The following is a 17500-nucleotide window of genomic DNA, read 5'->3' as shown; positions in this document are numbered from 1 at the left end:
GTGTGTGTGTGTGTGCATAGTGTGTGTGTGTGTGTGTGTGTGTGTGTTGGTGTGTGTCTCACTTTGAGCTGCTCTTCTTCAGCTTGAGGACCTGGCTGGCGTTACCAGAGAGCTCCTGCGGGGGGCAGGCCTGAGCGGGCTGGGACTGTCGGCTCTCGCTGCCAAAAGAAGGCAGCGCCCCCGAAACGTGCCCCGCAGTCGTGCCTTGCTGGGGGGCCGGCGACCGGGACGGGTTGAGGGGCCCGTTCAGAGCCTCCAGCAGAGAGACAGTCTCATAACCCGGGGGGATGTGCTCCGACGTCTGGGGTGGGGTGGGGTGGGGTGGGGGTGAAACAGAGAGAGTGAGACAGAGAGGGGGGGGGGGGAAAGAGGGAGATTGAGAGGGGGGGTGAAGGAAGTTTAAAACAGTTGTTTATATAACTAGTCTTCAAACCTTTCCATCAAGGCACATAATGCATGAGAGTCAGAGGGTTTAGGGGGTAAGTAATAGGATGCGAACCCCAAACCACCAAACTGGTCAAATGAAGTATGGCAGTGCTCTTTCAGCACAGTAGCCTGAAGCTAACCGATTCAGCACAGTAGCCTGTAGCTAACCTATTCAGCACAGTAGCCTGAAGCCAACCTATTCAGCACAGTAGCCTGATGCTAACCGATTCAGCACAGTAGCCTGAAGCTAACCTATTCAGCACAGTAGCCTGAAGCTAACCGATTCAGCACAGTAGCCTGAAGCTAACCGATTCAGCACAGTAGCCTGAAGCTAACCTATTCAGCACAGTAGCCTGAAGCTAACCTATTCAGCACAGTAGCCTGAAGCTAACCTACTCAGCACAGAAGCCTGAAGCTAACCTATTCAGCACAGTAGCCTGAAGCTAACCTATTCAGCACAGTAGCCTGAAGCTAACCGATTCAGCACAGTAGCCTGAAGCTAACCTATTCAGCACAGTAGCCTGAAGCTAACCGATTCAGCACAGTAGCCTGTAGCTAACCTACTTGGTGATGAGTTGAATGCCAACTTTGGTGATGATTTTAATGCCTACTTTGGTTCTGGGTTGAATGCCTACTTTGGTGATGAGTTGAATGCCTACTTTGTCCTTATATAATAGGGTCATGGCCTATCGTTTAGCCTACACGTAGAAGAGATAGCTAGTCTAATTATTAACACATCAGACATGCACCTAACATGAACCCATCCAAAGAATGGAAGGCCTTGTTGCCTTATCATAAAACCACATTTGATCCGACCAGATAAAAAGAGAGCTCTGGCCAGATACAAAGTTTAACTGACAAAATATTTAAGTTTAACTGATTAATGAAATGTAATTGAAAATGAAAGTATAAGTTGTATTATTAAATACAGGTAATAGGCTATATATGACCCCACATCGAGCACATACAACCAAATACAATCAAATCCTCCGATTGAAAAGAAAACAGCAATACAGGCATTATGCCAAACCCACTGTTTCACATTTTCAAAGCTACTTGTGCAAAGAAAGAAAAGAGAGAAAAAGAAAGGAGAGAGAGAGACAGAGAGAAAAAGAAGGGAGAGAGAGATTGAGACAGAGAGAAAAAGAACGGAGAGAGAGATTGAGACAGAGAGAAAAAGAAAGGAGAGAGAAAGACAGAGAGAAAAAGAAAGGAGAGAGAGATTGAGAGAGAGAAAAAAAAGGAGAGAGATTGAGACAGAGAGAAAAAGAAAGGCGAGAGAAAGACAGAGAGAAAAAGAAAGGAGAGAGAGAGACATAGAGAAAAAGTTGGAGAGAGAGATAGAGACAGAGAGATAGAGACAGAGAATGGTAAGATAAGAGGGAGAAAGACAGATAATCATCCGAAAGGGTAAAACTTTCTGAATACTCATCTGATCACTGAAATATGATCACTGCAATATAACAGAAGAGAGCATTAATAGATCTTCATTTGCTTACAATTAGATCTTAATTTGCTCTCTGCTTGTTTGTGTGTTTATTTGTGTATTAGTCTGTTTGTTGTTTTGTTTGTTATTCAGTAGTTAGTGTTTTGTGAGGTGAATTTCAGCTGCTCTACCACCAGGTGCCAGCTGCAGTCTGGACAGACAGCCAATCCAGATCCAGAATCTCAGATTAACTCATCACCTGAGACACGCCACGTCAACAATGTCACCTTACCAAGTGAGTGTGAGTGTATGGGTGAGGGTTTATAGTCTGTGTGAGTGAAGGCTTCTGGACTTAGTCTGTGTGTGTGTGTGTGTGTGTGAGTGAGTGTGTGTGTTTGTGTGAGAGTGTGTGTGAGTGTGGGCTTACGGAGTGCTCCTCGGAGTCGGAGGTCTGGGAGGTGATGACGGAGTTGTATCCGGCCGGGGAGAGCGGACTGAGCTTCTTCCTCATGGCGCGGATCTGGAGCAGGGCTCGGAACGCTGGGGAGAAGAGACACCACGGGGAGAGGTGAGGGGGGGGGGAGTGCAACCCCCCCCCCCCCACCACAGGGAGAGAGCACCCAAAGAGATGCTGACTCTCGTCTGGTGCAAATCTGCTAGAGACCAGGACCAGGCCGACCAGTGCCGAATCAAGGCCACACCAAGGCCAGACCAAGGCCACACCAGGACCAGACCAAAGCCAGACCAGGACCAGACCAGGGCCAGATCAGGGCCAGAACAAGGCCAGATCAGGGCCGGATCTGTTCCATGGCCAGCTGCTGAGAGGAGGTTCAACTATTGATTATAGAAAACTAAGTGGAAGGGCGCTGTTAGGCCAATTCTTCAAAACAGCACAATCAATAGAACAGAGTCCTTTACCCCACTCACACAGGCCAGAGACACCTGACTGGGGGCAAAGAGACAGACAGATGGAGAGAGAGAGAAGAGACAGACAGACAGATGGAGAGAGAGAAGAGACAGACAGACAGATGGACAGGGAGAGAGAAGAGACAGACAGACAGATGGATGGAGAGGGAGAGAAGAGACAGACAGATGGAAAGAGAGAGAAGAGACAGATGGATGGAGAGGGAGAGAGAAGAGACAGACAGACAGATGGAGAGAGAGAAGAGACAGACAGACAGATGGAGAGGGAGAGAGAGAGAAGAGACAGACAGATGGAGAGAGAGAGAAGAGACAGATGGATGGAGGGGGAGAGAGAAGAGACAGACAGACAGATGGAGAGAGAGAAGAGACAGACAGACAGATGGAGAGGGAGAGAGAGAGAAGAGACAGACATATGGAGAGAGAGAGAAGAGACAGATGGATGGAGGGGGAGAGAGAAGAGACAGACAGACAGATGGAGAGAGAGAGAAGAGACAGATGGATGGAGAGGGAGAGAGAAGAGACAGACAGACAGACAGATGGAGAGGGAGAGAAGAGACAGACAGACAGATGGAGAGGAAGAGAAGAGACAGACAGACAGACAGATGGAGAGGGAGAGAGAAGAGACAGATGGATGGAGAGAGAGAGAAGAGACAGACAGACATATGGAGAGGGAGAGAGAAGAGACAGACAGATGGATGGAGAGAGAGAAGAGACAGACAGATGGATGGAGAGAGAGAGAGAGAAGAGACAGATGGATGGAGAGAGAGAGAAGAGACAGATGGATGGATGGAGAGGGAGAGAGAAGTGAGAGACAGATGGAGAGGGAGAGAGAAGAGACAGAAAGACAGACAGATGGAGAGAGAGAGAGAGAAGAGACAGACAGATGGACAGGGAGAGAGAAGAGACAGACAGATGGATGAATGGAGAGAGAAGAGACAGATGGAGAGGGAGAGAGAAAAAAAAGACAGACAGATGGATGCAGAGAGAGAGAAGAGACAGATGGAGAGGGAGAGAGAAGAGACAGACAGACAGATGGATGGAGAGAGAGAGAAGAGACAGACAGATGGATGGAGAGAGAGAAAAGAGACAGACAGATGGAGAGAGGGAGAGAAGAGACAGACAGACAGATGGATGGAGAGAGAGAAGAGACACAGATGGAGAGAGGGAGAGAGAAGAGACAGACAGACAGATGGATGGATTGAGAGAGAGAGAGAAGAGACAGACAGACAGACAGATGGAGAGAGAGAGAAGAGACAGACAGATGGAGAGAGGGAGAGAAGAGACAGACAGACAGATGGATGGAGAGAGAGAAGAGACAGACAGATGGAGAGAGGGAGAGAGAAGAGACCAACAGACAGATGGATGGAGAGGGAGAGAGAAAGAAGAGACAGACAGTCTGCAGATGGAGAGGGAGAGAGAAAGAAGAGACAGACAGACAGACAGATGGAGAGGGAGAGAGAAAGAAGAGACAGACAGTCTGCAGATTGGACATATATGTGTTAAGACAGAGAGAGAGACAGAGAGAGAGAGAGTGAGAAATAGAGTGGAAGACAAGAAGGTTGGATGAACAGACAAACAGAGAGAGAGCTAGAGGGAGAGACAGGAGGGAGTAAGTTGAGAGAGAGAGAGAGAGAGAGAGAGTGAGAGAGAGAGAGAGACGGTGATCCTTACGCAGTCTGCAGATGGGACAGCAGTTGGCCTGGTAGCGGAGTGTGTCTGCGCAGGCGTTACACAGACACAGGTGTCTGCAGGGCAGGATGAGTGTGTCTCGCACGTCTGACAGACACACCACACACTCTGCACTGTTGTCACTTATCTCATCGTCTGCCACCTGCACCCACGCATGCACACACACACACACACACACACACACAGACAAACGCACACACACACACACGCCCACAAGCACACACACACACACACACGCACACGCACACACACACAAACACGCGCACACACGCGTACACACTCACACGCACACACACACAAACGAACACACACACACAAACGAACACACACACACACACACACAAAAGAAATGTGTCAATGTATGTACAAGAATGTCAATGCATCTGTGAGAAGCTGTTTATTTTGATAGTGGATCAATGACGTGTATATGACAAAATTGTGTGTGTGTGTGAGTGTGTGTCTGTGCGTGTGTGTGTGTGTGTGTCTGTGTCTGTGCGTGTGTGTGTGTGTGTGAGTGTGTGTGTGTGTGTGAGTGTGTGTGTGTGTGTGAGTGTTTGTTTGTGTGTGTGTGTGTGTGTGAGTGTGTGTCTATGCGTGTGTGTGTGTGTGTGTGTGTGTGTGTGTGTGTGTGAGTGTTTGTGTGTGTGTGTGTGTGAGCCTGCATCAAGTGGACAAGTTCACCTTGGACTCCTGGCTGTTGTATTTGTTTTCTATACCGTAGATCTCCTGCAGGAGGTAGCTGACTCCATCCACCTGTCCAGCACACAAAGAGTTAATGGTTAGAGTTTGGGGTTTGAGGAGAGGAGAGGAAAGGAGAGGAGAGTCCGAGGAGAGAGAGGAAAGAGAGGAGAGGAGAGTCAGAGGAGAGAGAGGAGAGGAGAGTCCGAGGAGAGAGAGGAGAGAGAGGAGAGGAGAGTCAGAGGAGAGAGAGGAGAGGAGAGTCCGAGGAGATAGAGGAGAGGAGAGTCCGAGGAGAGAGAGGAGAGGAGAGGAGAGTCAGAGGAGAGAGAGGAGAGGAGAGCCCGAGGAGAGAGAGGAGAGGAGAGGAGAGTCAGAGGAGATAGAGAGGAGAGGAGAGTCAGAGGAGAGTCCGAGGAGAGAGAGGAGAGGAGAGGAGAGTCAGAGGAGAGAGAGGAGAGGAGAGCCTGAGGAGAGAGAGGAGAGGAGAGGAGAGGAGTCAGAGGAGATAGAGGAGAGGAGAGGAGAGTCCGAGGAGAGAGAGGAGAGGAGAGGAGAGGAGAGGAGAGTCCGAGGAGAGAGAGGAGAGGAGAGGAGAGGAGAGGAGAGTTGAGTCGAGTCGGAGGAGAGGAGAGGAGAGCAGAGTCTGAGGAGAAGGAGGAGAGTCGGAGACAGGCCTTGGTGACCTCTTGTGTTCAATGCTCAACATATTCAGCATGTTTGATATTTAGTGTTCAGTGTTCAGCTCCTGGTGATGCTGGCCCCAGTGGGTGACTCACCACCTGTTTCTGTTTCAGAGGCTTCACACAGTAGCTGCCATCCATGTGCTGGAGGGGAGAGAGAGAGGACACATCAGTCAGAACAAACCTATACAATCCCCCCATGTAATCACACACACACACGCACGCGCATAGTGTAAACACATACACACACACATACTGTAAACACACACATATAGTGTAAACACACAGAAAACACACACAGCGTGTAATCACACACACACACACACGCACATACACAGTGTAAACACACATACACACATAGCACCAAGTTCATGCTTCTGTTTCTTACCTTCTCAAAGGTTGCAAGCAGCACGTGGGAATGTCCCATATGATCTGTGTGACAAATACAGATACAATCACACATCTCAGATACAATCACACAGATACAATCACATCTCACAGATACAATCACACATCTCAGATACAATCACACATCACACAGATACAATCACACAGATACAATCACATTTCACAGATACAATCACACATCTCAGATACAATCACACAGATACAATCACATCACACAGATACAATCACATCTCACAGATACAATCACACATCTCACAGATACAATCACACATCTCACAGATACAATCACACAGATACAATCACACATCTCAGATACAATCACACAGATACAATCTCACAGATACAATCACACATCACAGATACAATCACACATCTCTCAGATACAATCACACATCTCACAGATACAATCACACAGATACAATCACACATCTCACAGATACAATCTCACAGATACAATCTCACAGATACAATCACACAGATACAATCACACATCTCACAGATACAATCACACATCTCAGAGATACAATCACACAGATACAATCACACATCTCACAGATACAATCACATCTCACAGATACAATCACACAGATACAATCACACATCTCTCAGATACAATCACACACCTCACAGATACAATCTCACAGATACAATCACACATCACAGATACAATCACATCTCACAGGTACAATCACACATCTCACAGATACAATCACACATCTCACAGATACAATCACACATCTCACATCTCAGATACAATCTCACAGATACAATCACACATCTCACAGATACAATCACACATCTCACAGATACAATCACACATCTCTCAGATACAATCACACATCTCTCATCACACATCTCACAGATACAATCACACATCTCACAGATACAATCACACATCTCACAGATACAATCACACATCACACAGATACAATCACACATCTATCAGATACAATCACACATCTCTCAGATACAATCACACATCTCAGATACAATCTCACAGATACAATCACACATCTCACAGATACAATCACACAGAAACAATCACACATCTAAGATACAATCACACAGATACAATCACACATCTCACATATACAATTGCACAGATACAATCACACATCTAAGACACAATCTCTCAGATACAATCACACATCTCACAGATACAATCACACAGATACAATCACACATCTCACAGATACAATCACACAGATCCAATCACACATCTCACAGATACAATCACACATCTCACAGATACAATCAAACATCTCAGATACAATCTCACACCTCACAGATACAATCACACATCTCACAGATACAATCATACATATCACAGATACAATCACACAGATACAATCTCAGATACAATCACACATCTCAGATACAATCACACATCTCACAGATACAATCACACATCTCACAGATACAATCACACAGATACAATCACACATCTCACAGATACAATCACACATCTCACATCTCACAGATACAATCACACATCTCACAGATACAATCACACATCTCACAGATACAATCACACATCACACAGATACAATCACACAGATACAATCACACATCTCACAGATACAATCACACATCTCAGATACAATCACACATCTCACATCTCACAGATACAATCACACATCTCACAGATACAATCTCACAGATACAATCACATCTCACAGATACAATCACATATCTCACAGATACAATCACATACCTCTCAGATACAATCACACATCTCACAGATACAATCTCACATCTCTCAGATACAATCACACATCTGTTTTTCCCTGGTTTGGGTGGGATTTAGAGTTTGTGGCAGTATTTATTCATTTATTTATTTATCTTTGCAACAATTTGACTCCATTCATCTTAGTTGCTGACAATACAACATCTATGTCATTTCTGGATTATGAGGAAACCAGGGTCTACTCACCCTCGCCCTCGTCCACCACAGCCTGCACCACCATGGGGTAGACGTCCTTCTCCATGTCAAACAGGAGCTACAGAGGCAAGGAGCACAATCACTCATGGTGCCAGAACACCGCTACACCGCCTCCGACCAGCATGAACACGCTACACCGCCTCCGACTGGCATGAACACCGCTACACCGCCTCCGACCGGCATTAACAGCCAGGCAGCCCTAACACTCTCTCTTTCTCTCACCACAGGGCCATTACAGCTGATTTTGTATTGTGTGCTTAAAGGACAAGTGAGAGTTTCAGGAATTCAGGGCATTTTGGAGGGTATATGGTGTTTTCGAGGTAAAGAGGGTTTAAGGTGTAGTGAGTAAGTTAGGGGTATATGGTGTTTTCGAGGTGAGGAGGGTTTAAGGTGTAGTAAGTAAGTCAAGGGTAGAGTACCTCCTCGTCGGCCCAATCTGACAGGTTGACGGAATGTGAGGGCAGGCAGAACTGCTGACAGACGCCCCGTTTGAAGTGCACCGTCTCCGACTGCAGCGCGCCGTCCTGGGGGAGGTATCTGCAGGGGCGAGGGAACATCAGAAACAACATAACTACAACATCACAGGAGAACAACATAACCCTAACCCTAGAACATCACAGGAGAACAACATAACCCTAACCCTAACCCTAGAACATCACAGGAGAACAACATAACCCTAACCCTAGAACATCACAGGAGAACAACATAACCCTAACCCTAACCCTAGAACATCACAGGAGAACAACATTCACAAGAACTGCATTCATGTAGCTATATAGAGGTACACTCTGCCTGTATGAATGAATAGATCATGAGCTGTCTGTCTGTCTGTCTGTCTGTCTGTCTGTCTGTCTGTCTGTCTGTCTGTCTGTCTGTCCAGACATGAGATCATGAGCTGTCTGTCTGTGTCTGTCTGTCTGTCTGTTCAGACATGAGATCATGAGCTGTCTGTCTGTCTGTCCAGACATGAGATCATGAGCTGTCTGTCTGTCTGTCCAGACATGAGATCATGAGCTGTCTGTCTGTCTGTCTGTCTGTCTGTCTGACCAGACATGAGGAGGCATGTGAAGGCCCTGCTGCTCCTGTCTGCAAGATCACACAGAGGGTACCAGCTCTCTTCATGTGTCTGTTCTAGAGGGTACCAGCTCCCTTCATGTGTCTGTTCTAGAGGGTACCAGCATGTGTCTGTTCTAGAGGGTACCAGTTCTCTTCATGTGTCTGTTCTAGGGGGTACCAGCTCTCTTCATGTGTCTGTTCTAGAGGGTACCAGCATGTGTCTGTTCTAGGGGGTACCAGCTCTCTTCATGTGTCTGTTCTAGAGGGTACCAGCTCCCACTGCCTTCATGTGTCTGTTCTAGAGGGTACCAGCTCCCACTGCCTTCATGTGTCTGTTCTAGAGGGTACCAGCTCCCACTGCCTAACAGCCTTCATGTGTCTGCTATTTCTCTCGACCTTTAACATGTTGCTTATGTGTATTTTGTCGCTCGATCTTCACGACACAACCTCAGGAAAGCCGTAGGTGATTTATTGCCGTCTTAAATGTGTCTCAAATGTGATTCATGTAAACGGTGTGTGTGTGTGTGTGTGTGTGTGTGTTTGTGTGTGTATGAGAAGCCTGTGCCACACACTCACATGGGCACCCCGTTGTGGTACTCCTCGATGGCCTGGTAGTAGACGGTGATGGCCACCTGGGTGTCTGCATCGAAGGTGAACTCGATGTTGTAGCAGCTGCAGCCTTTCCCCGCCTCTCCAGCAGGCACCTTCAGCTCCTCGTTACATCTACATAAACACACACAGGTCCTTGTTACATCTCCGTAAACACACACAGATCCTTGTTACATCTCCGTAAACACACACAGGTCCTCGTTACATCTACGTAAACACACACAGGTCCCCGTTACATCTACGTAAACACACACAGGTCCCCGTTACATCTACGTAAACACACACAGGTCCTCGTTACATCTCCGTAAACACACACAGGTCCTATTTACATCTACGTAAACACACACAGGTCCTCGTTACATCTACGTAAACACACACAGGTCTCCGTTACGTAAACACACACAGGTCCTCGTTACATCTCCGTAAACACACACAGGTCCTTGTTACATCTATGTATACACACACAGATCCTATTTACATCTCCGTAAACACACACAGGTCCTATTTACATCTACGTAAACACACACAGGTCCTCGTTACAGCTACGTAAACACACACAGGTCCTTGTTACATCTCCGTAAACACACACAGGTCCTTGTTACATCTACGTAAACACACACAGGTCCTTGTTACATCTCCGTAAACACACACAGGTCCTCGTTACATCTCCATAAACACACACAGGTCCTTGTTACATCGATACCTAACATCTTAGAGTTTTACCACTTTAAGGTGATATTAGATACCTAACATCTGAGAGTTTTACCAGTTTATGGTGATATCAGATACCTAACATCTGAGAGTTTTACCAGTTTAAGGTGATATCAGATACCTAACATCTTAGAGTTTTACCACTTTAAGGTGATAATAGATACCTAACATCTGAGAGTTATACCACTTTAAGGTGATATAAGATATGTAACATCTGGAATTATACCACTGGAAGGTGATGATAAGTAGAGTGTCCTTGTGTGTGTGTTTGTGTGTGTGTGTGTGTATGTTGTGTGTGTGTGTGTGTGTGTGTGTGTGTGTGTGTGTGTGTATGTTGTGTGTGTGTGTGTGTTGTGTGTGTGTGTTGTGTGTGTGTGTGTGTGTGTGTGTGTGTGTGTGTGTGTATGTTGTGTGTGTGTGTGTGTGTATGGTGTGTGTGTGTGTTGTGTGTGTGTGTGTGTGTGTGTGTGTGTGTGTGTGTGTATGTTGTGTTAGCGCTCTGACCTGACGAGGCGTAGTGTGTCCTTGCGGATGTTGATGAGGCTGCGTAGTGTCTTGACCGGTTCCTGCGGGGGAGGGGTGGCATATGGGAACTGTAGAAGAGAAACACGACATGTCATCACGACAACGTCTCAATAGCGACCAAATAAAACACAATAACATCTCCATAGCGATGAGCCCTACACACCTCACGCAGTGACCAAATAGAACACAACAAGGAATAGTACTGAATAACACACACTCACACACACACACTCACTCACAGACACACAAACATGCACACACACACTCACTCACTAACACACACTCACTCACATACGCACATATGCACACACACATACAAACACACACAATAAAGCCACACATATCTCCTTTAGGCACAGAAGAGAATAATTAGCAGGTGGGGTGGCCTACACACACACACACACACATACAAACACCACACACACACACACACCCACACAGACACACACACAGACACAGACACACACACACACCACACACACACACACAAACACACGCACCCCCCCACACACACAGACACACGCACATACACATACCACACATATTCACACACACACACACACACGCAGTCATATTCACACACACACACACACCTGACTGCTTAAAACAGACGTGCTGAGGTTGAGTTAGGATGAAGGTGGATGAGAGCCAGAGGCCTCCGGTGACACACACTGCAGTGAGAGCAGCCCATCAGAGCAGGACTGGTGAGTGTGTGTGTGTGTGTGTCGACTAGGTGAGGACGAGCCTTTAGTCTGCCGTACAGAGAGGGGAGTTATATGACACATGGTCACTTCCTCACTTTTATTTATAATAATATATATATATATTAGAGCTGTGAAAAATAACGCGTTAACGCGTTATGATTAAAATACAGGATTAATTAGTTAATTTTTTGAACGCATTTAACGCTTGCGCAAAATGAGCTTCCAATATACCCACAATTCCGCACAATCTGCATTAGTCGCCGCTGTAATGGGAAGTTCGTGTTTCAAAAAAACAAAGATGGAACATTCAATAAAACCAAAGTGATATGCACACTCTGCGGGAAGACGTTATCGTTTCATCGTAGCAATAAGTACTACCTCAAAGCGATGCATGCGTTGGTCGGCGAGGGGAGTTAAAGTGGAATGCGCCAAACCACCCTCACTGAACAACGTAGGCCCCTCATTAAGTGTGCCTGTGACAAGTCGACTAGCACAGTTGCCAAATGGATTGCAAAAAGCTGTAGACCTATTAATATTGTTGAGGACGAGGGGTTCACCGAAGTTGTGCGAGTGGCAACGGGGGATTCGAGTATCAAAGCACCGCAAAGTCGCACAATAATGACAAAAATCCACGAGCTGTATGAAGCTGAAAAGAAAAAAAAAGGAAAATGACTTGGCTGCAACGAAACATCAGGCGCTGACAGGGGATCACTGGACTTCTGTGAGTAACGATAACTACCTGGGTGTAACTGCACATCTAATCACCGACGAATGGAAGTTAAAGTCGTTTACACTAACGTGCATGAAAACAGAAGAGCTCCACTTTGCAGAGGCATGTGCACAACAGTTCCAAACTGTTGCAAGCAACTGGGCAATTGAAGACAAAACGACCACTATAGGGATAGACAGTGCACGTAATATGATAGCCGCGGCTAGACTACTGTAAAAGGGCATTTAGAGGCATTAGATTGTGTCATGGTGTGGTTAATGGTTGTTTGACAAAAAAGAGAAAAATGTTCAAACATCCTATAAAAACAATGGCTAAGAAGCCCAAATCATTTCTGTTTGATTTAAAAAGAAAAGAAACATGTTTTTTATTCAACCATACAATGGCTAAGAAGCCCAAATTCTGTTTAGGATGAAGATTATATTAATGTTCCATATGGAATAGCAAAGATAACTGCTAAAGAACTGCTCAGTTGCAGCACCATTGTTTTTTTTTATGAATAAAAAAAAGAAAACATGTTAAATGTATACATCTGTCTTTTGTCATAAATCTTTTTGTTCTCACAAAAATATACCGAGAAAATATGTGATTAATCATGATTAATCCACAGAAACCTGTGATTAATCTGATTAAAAATTGTAATCATTTCACAGCCCTAATATATATATATATAGGGTAAATATATATATATATTTATTATAATTAATATAATATAAAATGTACAGTAATATACAGTACACCCATACCTCATCTCTACTCTGCCACAGATGCAAGGTCCCAGTTGGGAGCTGACTCTGAAACACATCTGACCCTGATCTGGCCCTGATGTGGTCCTGATGTGGTCCTGATGTGGCCCTGATGTGGCCCTGATCTGGCTCAGATGTGGTCCTGATCTGGCCCTGATGTGGCCCTGATGTGGCCCTGATGTGGCCCTGATCTGGCCCTGAGTCAGTGTCTATGTGGGTCTCCTCTCCTGACATTCCTTTCACATCCTTCACAAACGTGCCTCTGCTGTCCACTCCTGACACACCAACGTTTATCTTACAGTCTATCACTCACAAGCACAAAGACTGGTCTGAGTGAGTGTGTGTGTGTGAGTGTGTGTGTGTGTGTGTGTGTGTGTGTGTGTGTGGGGGGGGGGGGGGGTCTCTGCTGATGGCTCCTCAGTGACTCTGGAGTGACACTGACAGGCTCTGGAGGCTGTACTTTAGCTGATGCCTCTTGACATCTGCTGAATGAGACAGACAGTGACCTCCGCATTTCTGTCACAATCTTTCTCATCTGTCCTGGAAGTCTGTGTGTGTCTGTGTCTGTGTGTGTGTGTGTGTATGTGTGTGTGTGTGTGTGTGTGTGTGTGTGTGTGTGTGTGTGTGTGTGATGTCTGACTGAAGCGGTGATGTGAGGTGGCTCAGACACTCTGGAAAACCTCCCAGCACAGGCTGTGCCACGTGCACACACAGGCACACTCACACACACTCACACACACACACACAGAAACACACACACAAACACACACAGAGCGCCTCTCTGGCCGTGCTGACTGAATGCATCTCTGTGTTACAGCAGTAAGCTGCCTCTCTAATCCCAGCCTCACTCAACTATCCACACACTCACACACACACTCTCTCTCTCTTTGCTGTACAGGAAGAGTGATAATAGTACTCTTCCTCAGACCAAACAGGAATACATCACATGCATAAGCAAGCCTTCACAACCAGCTTCACACAGCAAACAAGCCTTCACAACCAGCTTCACACAGCAAACAAGGCCCAGCAAGACAGCAGCACAGCCTACAATGGCCCTCTGGCCCTGATCTAGTCCTACTCTAACTAGAGCTGTCAAAGAATATTCTAAATTCGAATATATATTCTAATAGTTGTTAAAAACTGAATTTCGAATGTGAAAATTAATATGCGAATGTAAAAAAAAAAAAAAAAGAAAACACAACAGCGGCAGCAGCGGCGGGACTGTCTGCTTTGCGGGTGGGCGCGCGCCTGAGGTAAGGGACAGGTCACAGGAGTCATACTGTCTGGCACAGCAACAGTTGACTTGCGTGGAAGATGGCAGAAGGTGCAGAACCCAGCTTGACCGCAGCAGATAAAGTGATTGTAACCCCCAACAATCTAAAGAGTTATGTCTGGAAATGTTTCGGATTTTGGTCAGTTGATTGTAAACTTGTTGAGCCTACAGCTAAACTAGTGTGTAAGCTAAGTCAAGCTAGAGTTAGCTAACCATTCAACAACTAGCAACTTGAGGCTACATCTCCAAAATGTGCACCCAACGTGAATATGGCATAATATGTGGAACTTCAGCGAAACAGCCACGACTGGATACATATTTTGCGCCGTTCGCCACAAGTTCCTTGTCTGCGGCACGACAGGAGGCCTGCACGCAAAAGTTGATTTCGTTTATATGCAAGGACATGAGGCCGATCAGTGTGGTGGATGGGATAGGCTTCAGGGAGTTCTGTAAAGCACTGGAACTGAGGTACCGTATCCCTAGCCGTCACCAATAGAATCGTAGAATTGTATAACAGTGTGTGCCTCATTTTATTTTACGTTAACAGAAACATTACTAGTGTGGGCTAGTCGCTACTGTACTGACTGTATATTGCATGAATAAAATAGACTAGATAGGAAAAGTTTCATGTTTACCAGAGAGAGAGAAAGAAAGAGTGCGTGTGTGCGAGAGGCCAAGGTCTGCGGGCTAGTTCATTTACTTATTTTTGTGTAGGTAATATGTTGTTAAATATGTTAAAACTTAAATAAATTACCTATACAAGTAGTTATGTCTCGTATTAATTTATCCTGTTATTCACGTGCCTTAATGCGCAACCAGATATTCGAATATATGTGTTTTAAAAAAAAGGAATATTCGAACGTTATTTTTGAGCAATGTTGACAGCCCTAACTCTAACCCTACTCAAACTCTAGTCCTACTCTGACCTTGGAGTGGTGCAGATCTGAAGCGTAATCAGGGTTTAGGACTGAAACTGAGTTAGTGCTGAGATGCCTCTCCCCTCCCAGGTCCACAGTAAAGACATACATACAATAAAACATATGGAGAAATCAATACGCCATCAGCAAAAACCTGCCACTGTGATAATATAGTATATCCAAACTCAGACAGAACACACACACAAACCCACACACTGTTCATACACGGCATTTTCCTCTTTCACCAGTTCCACCCTGATCTACGCCGAAGAACTCAGGGAACCCAGCCTGAGCCGGGCCCGGAGCCGGAGCCGGAGCCGGAGCCTTTCACGTCTGCATAATGTCACCTCTCATGTGTGTTTGCCTTCTGTTTGAAGACGCCATCATTACGCCATGCTAAAGCATAGCATAGCTCAGGCCAGGCGCACGGAGTCCCTCTCCACCCCCTCTCTTTTAACACAGAAAAGCACAGTCTGTGTGTGTGTGTGTGTGTGTGTGTGTGTGTGTGTGTGTGTGTGTGTGTGTGTGTGTGTGGGCGGGCGGGTGGGTGTGTGTGTGTGTGTGTGTGTGTGTGGGGGGGGGGCGTGTGTGTGTGTGTGTGTGTGTGTGTGTGTGTGTGTGTGTGAGTGTGGGCGTGTGTGTGTGTATTTGCACACCTGGGGTTTGATGGATAAAGTACTTTTCTTTAACTTAGCAAATGAAAAGAACATTTTCTCCCCACAGGGAGAGTCAGCGGGGCCAAAATGCAAAGCTGAGACGACTGAAAGGAGCTGAGACGACTGAAAGGCACAAACAAACTGTTATTGCTCCCGGAATGCTTAGGGTTCAGGTTAGAATGCTTACTGAAGGCACAACATGAAAACCACATGTGTTCAACCCAACCCCAGGTGTGCAAATACACACACACACGCACACTAACACACATCAGCCCACACTAACACACACACACACACACACACACACACACACACACTAATCTACATTAACACACACACTGATCTACATTAACAGTCCACACTGCTCTTTAAGACACACACATTACCCCACAAACACACTGATTCCAAACGGCTCTCCAAGACACATACACTCACACACACAGAGACACACTGATGGAGTTTCTGTGTGTGTGTGTGTGTGTAACTTAGATTATTAGGTGCCACTTAGTCTGCACATGTACAAGAGCATGTAGACCAGAGGTGATAAGAAGGGTCGAACTGTGCTTCTTCCGACCTTGTGCAAAACTTCCATCCTTGCCTCGGACATCAGAAATCCACCACGTGGTTACTCTGCTGAACGCTAAACTTCTGTCTATATAAACCTTGTGCGATGTGTTTAATATTGCTTCACTTTCAGCCTTGTGCTGGGAGTGAGCCCGATTGCAATTGTTGTTTGTCTAATAAATATACTTATATGCAGCTCCGGAGTCCTGAGGTAACTAGGGTGAATTTTCACCTATCACACACACAGACACACACACACACAGACACAGATCACCCCCCCCCCCCCCCCCCCCCCCCCCCCACACACACACACACTGATTCCAAACTGCCCAATAAGGCTGTTTTGACACTTGTTCCGTTTCGCTGGACCGAACTCGAGTGCAATTACACAAAGCTGCAGATTCATATCGCATTGCTGCAGATTCATATCGGTATTGCTGCCTGCTGCAAAAACCTTTTTACCCACAGGGCAGCTCACACCATTCATGGCAGAGCGAGAAATGACCAACTAACAAAGAAGATGAAGAAAAAAACAAACAGAGTTACTTTGCTTCGTTGCCTGGCGATATTGGTAAATAAAAGTTGATGAAGAATGGACTGCATGTGAAGAGAGACCCATCTGAAACAATGGCCTTGGAGTAAGAGTTCCCATCTGAACCAATGGCCTTGGAGTAAGAGTTCCCATCTGAACCAATGGCCTTGGAGTAAAGCTTAATATATGCTTATGTCGCTGACACTTTTGAAACCGTTGCCGACAGAAATGACGTCTTGAAGTGTCTGCTACCTACCTAAAATCCTACTGTCGCTGAGTTTGTGACATAGTGTCGCGCAAGTGT

General features: G+C 46.0%; 1 protein-coding gene across 3 annotated transcripts in view; it reads right to left on the bottom strand.

Annotated features, from left to right (window-relative positions):
* Nucleotides 1–17500, bottom strand: part of rnf157 (ring finger protein 157) — a 33951-nt gene that overhangs the window by 11806 nt on the left and 4645 nt on the right. For all 3 annotated transcript variants that reach the window (XM_031568668.2, XM_031568673.2, XM_031568679.1), the window contains exons 3-12: nt 11057–11145; nt 9809–9955; nt 8596–8713; nt 8168–8234; nt 6215–6258; nt 5923–5970; nt 5147–5218; nt 4448–4607; nt 2280–2392; nt 63–301 (exon numbers count right to left, since the gene is read on the bottom strand). In XM_031568668.2, the coding sequence (XP_031424528.1) occupies nt 63–301; nt 2280–2392; nt 4448–4607; nt 5147–5218; nt 5923–5970; nt 6215–6258; nt 8168–8234; nt 8596–8713; nt 9809–9955; nt 11057–11145 (1097 nt within the window). The remainder of the gene's footprint in view (nt 1–62; nt 302–2279; nt 2393–4447; nt 4608–5146; nt 5219–5922; nt 5971–6214; nt 6259–8167; nt 8235–8595; nt 8714–9808; nt 9956–11056; nt 11146–17500) is intronic.

The sequence above is a fragment of the Clupea harengus genome, chromosome 1 (genome assembly GCF_900700415.2).
Source record: "Clupea harengus chromosome 1, Ch_v2.0.2, whole genome shotgun sequence".
Lineage (NCBI taxonomy): Eukaryota > Metazoa > Chordata > Actinopteri > Clupeiformes > Clupeidae > Clupea > Clupea harengus.
Note: the sequence above shows the minus strand (reverse complement) of the source record. Positions and strands in the feature narration are given on the sequence as shown.